Source organism: Poeciliopsis prolifica, unplaced genomic scaffold, assembly GCF_027474105.1.
Source record: "Poeciliopsis prolifica strain line A6 unplaced genomic scaffold, Auburn_PproV2 SCAFFOLD003, whole genome shotgun sequence".
In the NCBI taxonomy this organism is placed as follows: Eukaryota; Metazoa; Chordata; class Actinopteri; order Cyprinodontiformes; family Poeciliidae; genus Poeciliopsis; species Poeciliopsis prolifica.
In genome coordinates this window covers 19,339,038-19,354,189 of record NW_026562378.1, presented here as the reverse complement: position 1 = coordinate 19,354,189, position 15,152 = coordinate 19,339,038, and the positions used below count along the sequence as shown (strand labels likewise).

The following is a 15,152-nucleotide window of genomic DNA, read 5'->3' as shown; positions in this document are numbered from 1 at the left end:
TGCATAAATAAATTGTATTTTATTCCATATGACACAAGATAATCCACCAATTATTTAAACAAAATTTAAACATATATTTATATTGGTAAATAAAAATATATACAATATATATTGGCTACTTATTGAGTATAGAGGCTCATCAGCACCCTGAAACACTGAATATTTAACTCTGAGTTAATGTAGCTTATTTAGTTAATTCTAAGATGACATGTCCGAAAAGCAGCAGTATGGTGTTGGAGTAGCTGTGAGTGACAGGTTGTTCTGTCTGAGATGAGTAAAATGAGGCAGAGAGGAGAAGCAGGACTCACACGGAGCTGCCTCGGTGAGCGAGGCGGGCATTATACTCTGAGCAGGAGAGAAGGAGGCGCGCCGCTCCTCTCCATCACATTTCACTTTCCAAACACTGACGGCAGAACAAAGGAGCCACCATGTAGAGTCCACCAGGCAACACTCGCATTATCTCGGACCAGACCGTTTCTTCTTTGAGTGATCCAAGCACTGACTGCTCCGCGTCGGAAACGTGTCCACGGGAGTTTATCGATCCGTCCATCCTGGAGGAGACGCGCTGCTCGCTGGATGGAGGCGGGCTCCTGCTCTCTCTGACACCTGCGGACTCGGTGTTCATTAAAACTCTCATGTTTGGACGTTGAAGGGAGTTCATCTCCTTTTTGGTGAGTACGTTGATTTTTGAACATCAAAATTTTAAAATGTTTGTATTTCAGACGAGCAAATTTCGAAATAGTTGGAGAAGTTATTTGTTTGCGTCCTGGATGAAAACGCGTTGTTACAAAGGAAAATGCAGAAATTGATTTGAGTGATCTAAAATGCATTTTAGTCAAATATAGATCGGTGCCGAATTAAAAACGTAAGCACCCTATAAACATGTTGTTTAATTCTTCTGCAGGTTCCTCTGTTCGTATTCAACAGGTTTGATTCAGTCTATTCCGCGCTGCTAAATAGTAATGGTGCAACCAGAGGCTGATTGGTTAATATTTATGAGTTTACATTTTGTTGAGCTGATTAAGAGAACTATATTTGTAGTTTCTTGTCTTGGAAGCCGAAGCTATTGTTCAAGTAAAACAAGACCCTGATTAGGACCCCTTATCTTCGACTCTTGCCATTTAGCTGCGTTTCAGACAAAAGGATTATATGATAGAAACTGAATTAACCGCATTAATCCCATTTTTGAAAAAGTAAAATAAAATAAAAATAAAACAAAAACCTCCATCGGAAGTTGGGTCCCTGTAATGTGACACATGCTCACCAATTAACGAGGATGCAATTGAGAAGTTAAAAAAAAAAGAAAAAAACTATATAATTTATGCAAGCAGTAAAACTCTCATGGCGAATGAGTTTCATATGATAAAAAAGATTCTAAATATGCAAGAACAATGACCTACTGATGTTTTTGCAGCTGTGAATGTGAAATTTCACCTATTTTGATAAAAGTCAACCTTTTGAAAACCAGCTGGTTCTGTCATGGTCACTGATCAGAAACAGCTTAATAATTCTCAACTAATCTTATGTCATCACAAACCTACACGATACACTATTTCTAATGGTAGGTAATTAGTCATCATGGTTAATTTAGTTTAAAATATTTATAAAATTTGATTTTATTAATTTTTCAGAGCATTAGAATTGTAGATGTATGTGATGGTGAGTCCTTACAGTACTAACGTTTTCTGTTATATTTGAACAAAAGTGTGCTGTGTGGTCAGACATTTTATAGAGTGAACTGATTTTAAGCTCAGTATAAAGCTTTGCAGCAGCAGCTTTGAGCAGCAATCATCATTTTCTCAGCTGTGCAGCTGCTGATTTTGACCTTTTTTGTTTCTTTTCTTCTGTACAAATGTTCTTTAGAGGCCAGTTCTTTTTGAGAGCAGTCACATCTAAAGGAAGCCTTTGTCCAACTTTCTGCTTCATAATGGCAACCGGAGTAGCTGCATGGCTTCCTTTTGCCAGGGCTGCGGCCATTGGCTGGATGCCTGTGGCCAACTGTCCCATGCCCATCGCTCCAAGAGACAACAGCAGAAAACAAGATGAGCTGATTATCCTTAATGTCAGCGGACGACGCTTTCAAACATGGAGAACAACACTGGATCGATACCCCGACACTCTGCTGGGCAGCTCAGAGAAGGACTTCTTCTACAATGAGGAAACAAAGGAGTACTTTTTCGATCGAGACCCTGATGCCTTCAGGAGCATTCTTAACTTCTACAGAACAGGAAAGCTCCACTACCCCCGTCATGAATGTATCTCGGCCTACGACGAGGAGTTGACATTCTTCGGAATTATACCTGAGATCATCGGTGACTGCTGCTATGAAGAGTACAAGGACAGAAAAAGGGAGAACTTGGAGCGGCTGCAGGATGACCAGGAGGAAAACAAAGATCTGAAGCAACCCAACTTGAACTTCAGAGAGACTATGTGGCGCGCCTTTGAGAATCCTCACACCTCCACCTTGGCTCTGGTCTTCTACTATGTCACTGGCTTCTTCATTGCCATCTCAGTCATCACCAATGTGGTAGAGACTGTCCCCTGTGGTACTACCACCAACCAAAAAGACATGCCATGCGGCGAACGTTACACCGTTGCGTTCTTCTGCATAGACACTGCATGCGTCATGATATTCACAGTGGAGTACCTGCTGCGCCTGTTTGCTGCACCCAGCCGTTACCGCTTCATGCGCTCTGTGATGAGCATTATCGACGTGGTGGCCATCTTGCCATATTACATTGGCCTTGTGATGACCAACAACGAGGACGTGAGTGGCGCCTTTGTGACTCTGCGAGTTTTCCGAGTGTTTCGCATCTTCAAGTTTTCCCGCCACTCCCAGGGGCTTCGAATCCTGGGCTATACGTTGAAGAGCTGTGCCTCGGAGCTGGGCTTTCTCCTCTTCTCGCTCACCATGGCCATCATCATCTTCGCTACGGTCATGTTTTATGCAGAGAAGGGCTCCAGCTCCAGCAAGTTTACCAGCATCCCAGCTTCGTTTTGGTACACCATTGTCACCATGACCACTTTAGGGTAAGTAAAACACAGAAATACACAGTATTTACAAAACAAATTAATATTTATGAGTTAAATAAACTCACTAGATGAGTTTGTTTTGAGTTTTTGACTGATTGAATTATTTATGAAAACCAGTTTGACTTTTAAATGAGTGTTGAGGCAGCCTGCCTCTGTACTTTAGTACTTCACAGCTTACTTAGGAGTGCCAGTGTGTGTTGTCTGGTAGTATGCATCCATCAGGATACACGTGTGGTGTTTGCTTTTCTTAATCAGACAGTGGTTGAATACTCTAAACATCCTTGTAATGAAGAGATCCTACTAAAGCTGGTGTTAAGATTTATCAGATAAGAGCACAATATTTTCTTTGGCTTCAATTGTTTGATCTGGAAGCAAATTTTATATCTGAAGATGAAGTGAAAGATTCACTCAGAAGGATTCTATATTTTGTGGTGAAATATTATCTTTTGCTGCAGCATTTTGTGCAAAGCTGGTTTCTGTGAAAGCTGCTCCACTGTATTACAAAGTGAGAGTTCTCTGTATGTCTGAAGGTGGTGTCCCTTGAGAAATGCTCGGTCACCTTTATAATGATTTCTCACTGCTCCTAATCGCTCCCTCATGCTCACTCAGAATCTATGACATAAATGGCAAGGTGAATTTATAGTTCATTTAAAGGGTTTCTGTGGTTGGGCTCAGAAGAAGGAAAGGATTTGAACAGATTATAAATTATAATTTCCTTAAAAATCAATTGTTCACTTTAGCATTGTGGAAAATGTAAACACAGGTAAAAATGCCATGACATTCTTGCAACTCAGTTCCAAATGGCTTAAATGAGTGTAAGAAATTGTTGTTTTTATTTACTGTGAATATTTACTGAATCAGATTTACAATCGTAAACACAAAAGTCTTTCTGTCCAATCTAAGAATCTCAAAGTTCAAGCCTTTACATGGGCACACATTCAAAACACAAAAATGCAAACAATTAAACAAAAATAAGTTGTGTGTTGCATATTTTGTCATTAGCATAATCATCAGTTGCATCTGCAGATGTATAAATAAAACTTGTTCACTTACTTCCTAATTGAAATCAAACATATTATCATTGGCGTTATATAATGGTTTTTTTAACAGCCTTGTGGACACTGAATGCTGGAACCTATTCCAGAATATTTTAATGCTTTGTATGTATGAACTCAGAACAAGTGCTACTTCTTCACAAACATCCCACCAGCCATTACTGGTGTATTTGATTCCAATAAAATTTGTTCCTACATGTTCTACAAGTAAGAGCATCAATTTGGAAGCATTTTGTCTGCATATTGCAGTCAAAGTTGTGGCCAGTTATGCTTAATTTAGTTTATTAGATGTTAAATCTCATTTGTATCTGTGGCATGTAGTGCATTCAAATTGACAAACTGTTCTTAATATGCAATCTGTTTGATGACCCAAACACTAGTAACTGCAATTTCTTTTTAAATTACTAGTTTGATCTGTAAATTATGAGAAAAAAAAAGTATTTCTACATTTATCTTAAATAAATGTTGAACAATTTTATGTTTGAGGGGCCAAATTCTGTCCCTCTCCCCCTACCATGTCCCATTTGGCCCATCATCATCAGCCATGATCATAGATAACCAGCTTGTTAGTGCACAAGATTAGTTTAAAAAATGTATGAGTTTAACATCACTCTTCTTGGAAATTAAATTTCTCTCTCCCCATGGACTTTTCAGTTTAACCAAAGGTCACATTGTGACGAATGGTTTTTTAGAACATGAAACAAATGGTTAGATTTCTAATTCTAACTAAGCATTTCTTGCTATTTGATTCTACAAGGTTTAATTTAATATTTATGAGAGTGCTCAGTAGCTTTTTAAAATTGCAGAACTTATTAATAACCAGGTGTAATTTACATTTCTTACAAGGGGATAAAGTAGCATGTTGCACTTTGGCAGCAGATACTTAGATGAAAACAAACAGAGAATGAATATAAGAAAAAAGCCAAAGATTTAAGAGGAGTCTCTTAAAAATTTATGATAGTTTCTTTAACTCAGAAAAATATTGATCTTATTCCTCTTTTTGTGCGAGTCTTGTCAAATTGCAGAGTGTATTTTTTTAAGAGAAGAAAATGAAGAGCTTCGCTTGCTCTGACTCACATGTACGAATAATCAAGGTTGGCTGGGGTACCTTATTGGAGCAAAAGAATAGGAGATAGAAAGTGCATACTCTGGCAAGATCATTATAACACCAAAAGAGCATTGAGGATGGCTGTTTGCTGCTGCATGGAGCCTTAAAGTATTGTTAAAATATTTTTTTAGAAAAAAGGAGAGAGATGACTTTCTTAGGTGTTCTTTATAAAAAAATAAACTGCACTGAGTGTTATGGACAGGACAATGTGTGGGCTGTCACACTCCATTTTATTTGACCCACAACAAGATACAAAATGATGTGATGGTCAGAGCGTTTTTTTTTTTTTTTTTGTCTGAGCCAAGTATATTCTTCCTATTAGGATGACAGGTATCACTGACAGACCTGAAACTCTCTTCCAGCATTATATCAATTATTTTTGACTTGTGGAAAATGGCTTTCACTTCTTCACGTGCTCAGTGTGTCAAATTTGTTCCTTTTGTACAAATCAGAAACAAAAACAAAAAAAAAAAAAAACATTGAAAAGCTGGACGTGTGACCAAAATAGCTCTTATTAGTGTGTGTAATGTGTTTGAGCTGAACAGGTTGCCTGACCCTGATGTGTGCAACTGTATTTTTGTGCATATGTGTGTTGTATTGCAAGTGTTATCTTTTGTATCATAGACACAAAAAGACAGAAATGCCAAGGTTAAAGCATTATGTAAATTTTAAACCTGAACAATGTGTTTTGAGCACAGAGCCATTATGTGAGACACACAAAAGGCAGCAGCACTGGGAGTCTACAGCTTGGACAATTCAGTCCTCATCACCAACCAAGGACACAGCCATCACAAATACTTTAAACTCATACATGTTTAAATGTGATGCAGCTGTTGTGTTTGTGCTGCAGTTTAACAGAATTTATCATCAAAATCTAATGCACAATTACTTAGAAAAAAATTAAGTTATAATTCATTATAAACAATTATGAACCTTTATGTAATGATCCAGACAAAATGTAAAGAAAGACAGATGCCATGTGTATAGCTGCTCAGGGCCAGGGGTGAGAAATGGATCTCCAAATGTTTTATCTATAACAGCAGAACGTCTCCTTCCATCTCCTTCCAGAGTGTGATTCAGTTTTAAAATTGAACAGAGACTTCACATGTTGAGATCTTCTCCACTTCATGCAGTGCTATGATCTCTTTCCCAGCACACTTTGGCAGATTCTGGCAATTGCTTTGGTAAACTTGGTTCATGCTCTCTCGCTCAGTCATTCTGCTCCTGTGGTTTCAGTCTGATCTCTTCTTCATTTTTAACATGTTTACAGAATTTCTTTCTTCCAGTTTTCTCAAAACCTGGAGGTGTTGGCACCAACTCTGACCTCAAAATTAAAAGGGACTCACACATCTAAAACATGCAGGGACTCACTAACAACTGTGTTGCCGCCCTAGGAACACACCCCCACCTCCCCCAGCGGGAGGTGGGGGTGTGTTGAATTAAAAGAGATTGTAGCTGAAGTCTGTGCACTGTATATTTACATCTTTCTCTGTCCACATCTTGTGAAATCTCCTACACTTACAGCAGTAATAAACATCTGTTGGTTGCCATATGTTGCTGCTTGTTACTGGTTTGCACTGTGGATGATAGTCAAACTGTATTGGTGCGGTCGCTAAGCACAATAATTGGCTAATCCTATTTGCTACTTCCATCTAGAAAACAGTTAAAATGGTCTTAAGGTTATTCCCTAAAAAAACACTTTGAGGTTTTGACGTTAATAGAACATGGCATTAAAGGAGATAAGTACTTAACCTCATCCAGTTGTATTGCATGTTGTCAGTCAGATTCACTTTATGACTAAATGAGTTATGGCCAAGCATTGGTCAGACATCATATAAGATTGTTAATTTATGTTGGTGTTTTAGACATACCTCAACACCTACTGAGCTTCTTCTCTCATGTCCTGTACTGGATTTCAGTAGGAGTGATAATGAAAGAAGAGTAAAGACATAATATTAGCCATGTACAGTTGTAATGACATAGTCTGAACTTGAATCTTTTTATTTGTAATACATTTTATTTTCTTGGTTACATTCAGTGCCATAATGCAACCAACAAAGTCAACCTTGTTGATCTTTGTGTTTTATGTCCTGTTTCGCTTTGCATGACATTCTTAAAACAATCTCCGAGCATGGCCACACCTGACATAGGTCGTCACTTGCCTTTTCAACATGTAGTAAGATCCATATAAGGCTAATAACAGCAAAGATAAATTCTCCTTCAGGAAGCTTTTACTCTACAAATAAAAAGTCAAAATTGCCTGTCTGAACATTTTTACCTGGGAAGCACAAAAATTGTTGGCCTTCAATGTCAGTTTTCAAAGAATGAGGGAAAAGAGAACAATTGATAAGAAAAAAAAGTAGCATTTGAAAATTTTGTCAAGACATCAGAATCTTGTTTTATTGTAGCTCATTTTTCTTCCCCCTAGAAAGAAGCATATTCTGTGTAACTTATGATCCATTAAACTACCTACATTTGACTAAATTAAAACTATTTAATTGCTTTTAACTTAGAAAGATATGTGTTGCTTGATCCCTTTCAGGCTCTGTGATGTTCAGTAATGGTTTTTAGTGCGCATGTAATTGCAAAAGCAAGTAAACAGTATAAGATCTCTGAAAAGGCTCAGTGGTCTGCACTGCATTTTCCCGACAATCCTTTCACTTGCTGTTGAAACACATGCTAAGGTGATGAGGTCACGTAAAACCCATCTGTCAATGCACATAAAAGCCATGAAGGAAACTTTTTTATATGTTGATTGAAGCTTTTTATCTCATTTAGACTCAAAACAAGCTCCTCTTGATTATGTTTTTGTGATCTCTGAGTGAAAACAAAATAGAAATCTCAAGTTGAAGTCATGATTTTTTTGTATTCCAATATATACTGGTTGTAAATCTGTCACATCTTTAGATTATAACACCACTCATCAATGTTATCTCAAACACTAACTTATAATTTTGACTGTTTTTAATTAATTTTATGGTACAACTTTTTTTTATGTTTCAGGAAAATAAAATCCCTAAAATGCAAATGTTTCAAATGACCTTTGCCAGAAATTACTTGCTGAACATATGAACATAGTTTCTTTATGGGGAAAATAATTGTTCACCTGGTTGACTTTCCAATAATTTGAAAATGAAAAACAAGAAAAACATCACAAAAGTGTGAGAATTTATCACACAAATGGGAACTCTACATTAAATTTTATAACAATAATATCCCAGCAAAAACAACTTCTCAGAGGAATACATTTATAATTGTTGAAACTAAATGCATGAGCCTCAAACTCAATCTTTTGAATAACAAGCAGAGGCAGTGCCCTGAATTATAATGCACACTTACTTTTTTCTTGAGAGTTAAAAAAAAGTAAAGGAAAAATCTGGTTCCTCAGTGTGTGCCTTTTCACACAGATTTATAACACTTTCTGAGGCAACTTTAAATCCAGATTAAATTAGCTATGCAGAAGTTTGTGGATTTTTACATTCTCTATATGCTCTGAAAAATCTGTACTAGTTTGGAATTTGATTTCAGTGTATTACAGTTCTGTAAAAGTAATGAGGAAGAAAATAATGTGGGGGACGTGTGCAGGCACCGGTCCGTTTGGCCTGTGCAGCGGGAGGTGGGGGTGTGTTTGTCTTCCTAGGGCGGCTGCTGCCTGCCAGAGTCATGCCCACATGCCCTTTGTTGCTCCTGGGTGCTGAATGGTACAGGCGTTTTATTGTTCTAACCTCTCTAACAACTGTGTTGCCTCCAAGTGACAAACTTGCTCACAAACACCCTCACCTACTTCTACATGTACCGTCAAACACCCACGCACGCACCTGTACACCAATAATGGAGGTGATTGAAGGTCATACAAACACAAGTTGCTGTCACAGCAATGTGGATGCAGTCTAGATTTAATACATTTTAATAAAATCTGGTACATGTAGGCAAGCAGATTCTCTATATCTGTGGTTCCCAACCCTGGTCCTCGGGGCCCAGTGTCCTGCATGTTTTAGATGTGTGAGTCCCTGGCACAACTGATTCAAATTTTTGTGTTAACTCCTTAGCCTGCTTTCTGTTGCTGCAGATGCCTTTAATCACCTATTTGTTTAAGTCAGGTGTGGAGCAGCAGGGACGCACGTAAAACATGAAGGACAGGACTGAGGGCTGCTCTGCTCTGCATGGTATGCCTGAAAAGAAAAGAAAATCATTGCATATATATATATATATATATATATATATATATATATATATATATATATATATATATATTAGATATATATATATATATATATAATATATATATATATATATATATATCTAGATATAGTTATATCTAAATATATAGATATAGATATTATATTTAGAAATATATAAATAGATATATTTAGATATCTAAATATATATCTAAATATATCTATTTAGATATATATATATAGATATATATATCCTTTTTGCTTTCCTTCTTCTTTCTCTCCTTTCTCTCTTAGTCTTATGTTCTATATCTGTTGTGTCTGTCCTTAGTTGGCTTTTCTTTGTGTCCTACATTCTTTCACTCCTTCATTGCAAGTCCCGTTCCTTGGGTCCATAACTTTTTCCTTTCTTCCTCCTTTGCTTGTGTTCTATCATTTTTCACCATTGCTTGATTTTGTCCTTGTTTCTTGTTTTCTTCTCACCATCCTTTAAAGTATAATTTTGAGTTTGACAGAATGTTACTTTCGACTAGAAGGAATTTTAATGTTTTGGAATAGCCCAGCTAGAATCCCCCTCATGAATAGAAAGATATTTCTGATGTATAAATAATTAATTTCTGAACTGACTTTTGATAGTGGGCTGGGAAATCGTACATGCATGGAGAAAAGGCAATTTACAACAGTTGTCCATGCAAATCTGGGACTCGGGAAGAAAAGGCTTGGATTTCTTGGTGTTTTTCATGTAGCTATTACTGGATTGAATGAGAAAATATTTAATGGAGAACTTGAATATAAATTTTTAAAAGGTGGTTCCTAGTTGGTTTAAACCTACAATGAAAAAAAATTACTTTGTTGAAGCCAAGTTTTTTTTTTAACCTCAAAATAAAACTTGACTTAAAAATAAATGACTGTCACTTTTTATCACACTGCCAAGCAAGTGTTAGCTTATGTTTAGGCAGCATGGGAACATAAACTCTGCTGCAGCTAACATAATAAAAACATGTAAATACAGACTGGATGACAAAGCTGTTAAAACTCAACACAAAATCACTTTTTTAATTTAAGCTCTGCTTTTCAACTGGATGGAAACAATTATGCAAAACACTTTAGTGAAATCTGGGCCTGTTACCTTTATCAGAACACATACACATGTGAAGCCTTACCCTTGATGTGCCTCCTTTAGTCTAATAAGTTGTTGTGCAACAGTAATAGTAAAAATCATTCAACATCCAAAGTTACATTTACGCTCACACATAATGATTTCCCCTGATCATGTCTGGACTTCTTGACCTGCCTCTGTGTCTCTTCTCGGTGTCTGTATGAGCCTAAGCGGCACAGCGCAGCAGTAGCTCTGGTAATGGGCAGCAGCTGAGGGAGCTGAGGAGAGGAGAAGGAATGTCTGACTCTGTAATCAGCCTCTTTCACTGTCCAGGAAAAAGGGTGTTAAATCAACCTCAGGTGGTTGATAAAAAAGACCTGGATTCAATCTCAGCAAGGTCCGCTCTCCCAGGCCGCCTGCCGACGCCGGCTCTGTCAGAGCCATCCGGATACACGGTCGCTGGCATGATAAGGACAGGATCTGATGATGAGGAAGGAGAAAAACCTCTCTCACTCTCTCTTACTCTCTTGTTCTCCCCATTCTCCCCCTCGTCCCCTGTGAGTCTTCCAGTGGAGAAGCTATTTTTAGAAAGCTGGCTTTATGTGTGAAAGGGAGTTAGCAGTTTCTGCTATAATCTGATGCATGATCCAGACACAAAAGATGACAGTGGTCATTTTTACCTGTGTTACAGGTGCACTAAAAACAAAGGTTCAGTGGCAGTCTGGAGTCTCTCCCAAGTCTCTCACACCTCTAAAACCATTATTAACCCAATAATGAGAGAAATATTAATGAGGTGTGCATTGAAATCCGACTCCGGTGTTATAATTAGAGTTATTCTCCCAGTTGTGGAGTCCTGGTCCTGGACGGAGGCTTGTTCTGTAGCAGTAAGTGAGAGAAAATGTTGTTATGCATGTAGGTCATGTTCCCATCTCTGCCTTAATCAGTGGCTATATATAATCTGCTTCTTTCTTCAGAGAGACTTTTAGCTTTCTCCCCTCTGCGTTCTCTCCTCAACATCTCTATTAGACAAAGTGGACTGGGCCCAGGGGCCGGAGGCAGGAGAGAAAAGTCAGACGAGTTGGGCTTCAGGTTCACAGAAGTTCTGTGCACGGTGCAGTGATGGTTAGATGCACAGTTTAGTTTCATAAGCAGGTAAAAATGGTCAGAATCTGTCTTGACATCTTTGTCAATAGCAATAGATGTCAGACTTTTTAAACAACACAAATGTGGCGCTAAATCAGGTACATACCACATTTACAGTATCCTAAGCCAGAAAAGTCATGTTGCATTTCATGGTATGTTTACTTCAACGATTGTGAGACACAATATTGCACTGGAAGAAGTTGCAAGATCAACTCTAAACACAGTGGGGAATTGAGTATGGCAGATGTTGTGACTGGTGCAATTATTATCTGTTTAATAATTGCAGTTTTACCTTGTTTAGAGCTTCAAGTTCCTGCTCTGTCTCTCCTAAAGACTCCAGCATGAGTTGTTGCTTCTTACTAAATTTGTTTTTAAATAAAAGTCTGAAAGAGTATTAAAAATTATAATTTAGTGTTGATCATATTAAACTAGCCATAATTGTGTGAGCTCTAATTGCGCAACAACTTTAGAATTTATATTTTAGGAGTAGAGGGACAAGAGTGAATTAACATTCTATTAATAGAATGTTTCTAATGAAAAAACTGTATTCGTTTTATTATGTTCAATAAGAATATGTTTGTTTCCTAGTTTTAATTACATGGATAAAAAAACATTTTTGCTTTTAGCTGTATTTCAGTTTGTTTTATTTTAGAAGCTTCATTCAGGAACAAATTGTTGTCCTTTGTTTAATCTTAAAATTTTCAGTGTTTTTTTTATTTTATTTTTTTAATTCAACTCCATTTTGATGAGAAGCATTGCGAGCTGCCTTCTCAGTTCATCATTCATGAAGTTAAAAGAAGTGATTGAAACACAACAGAACCAAATACCTTTAGGAACTGAATCTGTTTTTTTTTGTTTTGTTTTGTTTTGTTTTGTTTTTTGTATTTTTTTAGATGAACACATTTAAAGTGGGGGTTGTTGTTTTCATTTCCTGTACCTCATTATAAATGGAGCTGTCTGTTATTGTGTTATCCTTTGATATGCTCACAAGGTAAACAAACCATTACATTCTCGTATCTCATTGCTGGAAGTTGTATTTACAGTTAATAATGGATTATTGATAACAATAGTGAAGCGTTGGTTGACATTCAGGCTAGTAATTAATTTTGGAATAGCATGCATCATTTTGTTAATAATTCAGGTTCATTGTCCCAAGATGAAGTAGGACTGGAAAGCAATGCAGTGTTTTGTAAGTGGTAATGTTCTTTCACACAAATCATCAGAGGTCATAGATTGTGGTGGTTTTCTGTAAGCAGCCAGCTTTCAGATGGAATTAATGGGGTATTTTGTCGTGTTGCTGAACCCCCTGGGGTCAAAGTGAGTGCAGGGGGTTGGAAATTAGAAATATTCTTGCCTTTATCGGGCCAAGATGCTCTTGGAGCCAATTTCCCAACCCGGGGCTCCTTAATAGAAACCTTTTTAATGATAGCTTTGGAATTTAATTTAGCTCCAACACAGGTTCATTTAACACCTAAACTAATTTAAAAGGAATTAAATGTGCAAAGGTGTCTGGGAAGCTTAATGACCTCAGCTCTCTCCGGCTGTTTCTTATGTGGTTGCTGTAAAATGACCAAACCTCAGTTTGTGATGTAGACAAGATGCACCTTAAGCCAAAACAGATAAATGACCAATTAATATGCTCATCTTTAATTGGATGGTAGAGAAGCTGCCTAATAATGCAATAACACTCACACTCACCTGTCTCAGTTTTCAAAGTTATCTTTCAGGCAAAAGGATTTCAGAAAACACGTACTTTGTGGACCTCTGAATCATCATTATCTTTTAATTATACCATTTAAGTACCTTCTTTTGTGTAGGTATTAATTGGACTTTGATTTCACCAGTAGGAGCTTTAATTAATCTGTATTGTGTGAAACATTCCTAAATGGTAACTTTCAAAATTAGGAGCATACAGTGTTTAAAGGAGTATGTTATGCAAAATTGACTTCTTTGAACTTTATATTTGGGGTTGTCTTAATGCCTGCAGCTGCAATGCTCCACCTATTTTCTCAAAGCTCTGCCTTTGGGGTTCAATGTCCAGCTGTGCCCTGAGAGCATGCACCCTCTTCCCCCACAAATCCTTGAGACTAGCAGCAGCAATTAGTAGTCTGCTCAGAGCTCCAAAGAACAGCTGTAAACGGCTTCATTGGAGAACATGGAGAAGCACTGTTGTGATGATGTTTTCACAACCGCTAATAGTCTATTGATTTTGCTATGAAGAGTCACTGTGTGTACTGTAAACCTAAATTTTCTTTTCCATAATAAGTCAAGTTGTTATTACTAGTCTTGTCATTATTTTGCAAAAGGCAAAACACAATATGCATTGTAAACTACTCAAAACTAGTATTTGCTGTACTAATGGCTCTGAGCTGAGGCATGCATGTCAGCATGAATTGCATTTCATACCCTGTTCCATCATTATTCATGGCGGTCTGCTGAAATTAAGTAATTCGATTCACTTATGAAAACCGTTGTTGTGGAATAGCTGATGTCCCTGACAGAATCTGGGTCTTCTTTTAGGGCTCACATATAAACTCAGAAATATCCCACTGTCCATTGTTTAGTATTAATGTTTACAATTTTTATGTTTCTATGGCATTAAAAACAACTAATTCATTATATTTTATATTTAATAAGTCTAATAAATATGGGAAATGAATACTGGTAAACATGGGAGTCAAATATTGTTTGTTTCCCATGATAAACATGAGTTACTATTACTGAGAAAACATAAGTAATCAGTTTTTAAAACCTTGAGTTCCTTGGTAATGGATTATCTTGGACACAAGACTATGCAAATAGAGCTTGATTTGTTTGGCTTTTGATTTTGAAAATAAGTCAAATACTGGTGTATTTGACTTATAATTTTAGTTGACTAGATAAATTGTGTCATAATTTCACGCTTAGCTTTGGAGATGCATTCCCAAATAATCACCCATCATGATTTTATTGTGTTTGTCAATGATATATAAACTTTCATGTAAAGTGCAAAAGCAACTGAACAATTCAGCCATGTGTAGCTAGTTCAGCAATGAGTCCCAGTACAACCTTTTGTAGCAAATCAACATTCTGCCAGAATGTGCCCTGCTAAGTGTTGTAAATATGGATGTATAGACTTGGCAGCCTTCTTCACCACATGTCGAAGTTTACTTGGGCAACCACTGTATAACAAGTTGCCTACAAATCTGTGTATTGGTTTTACAAAGGTTTTATCTTTCCATGCAAATTGCAAACAAAACATGTTACAGGCCAAATGATCAAAGGCATATCTCAAAACAGAGGGAAGATCTAACACCAGCTTGAAGTTTCTGCAAACTTTCCAATGTGGATCCGCAACAGGGCAAAATCTGAGTGATTCCTTTTTGTAGCTGTATTTACTAAGTCAGATGTCCCTTATAAATCAAGGATGAAGCTGAAAAATGTTTTAGATGATGTGTTGATTTAACATTATTGCAGCTTTATAAAACCAAGTTATCCCTGTTTTAGGGCAGAGAAAGGTGGATTCAGAAGCACAATGTTATTGCAAACTTTGTAATGTG

The 15,152-nt window shown here is 37.1% G+C and overlaps 1 protein-coding gene across 1 annotated transcript in view; it reads left to right on the top strand.

The window, feature by feature from the left end:
- Positions 1-349: 349 nt before the first annotated feature.
- The window catches only part of LOC129358544 (potassium voltage-gated channel subfamily D member 3-like), a 74,926-nt gene continuing 60,123 nt past the window's right edge, over positions 350-15,152 (top strand). Inside the window, exons 1-2 of the mRNA XM_055027672.1 lie at positions 350-671; positions 1,864-3,030. Of these exons, the coding sequence (XP_054883647.1) occupies positions 1,928-3,030 (1,103 nt within the window). The 5' untranslated portion in view covers positions 350-671; positions 1,864-1,927. The remainder of the gene's footprint in view (positions 672-1,863; positions 3,031-15,152) is intronic.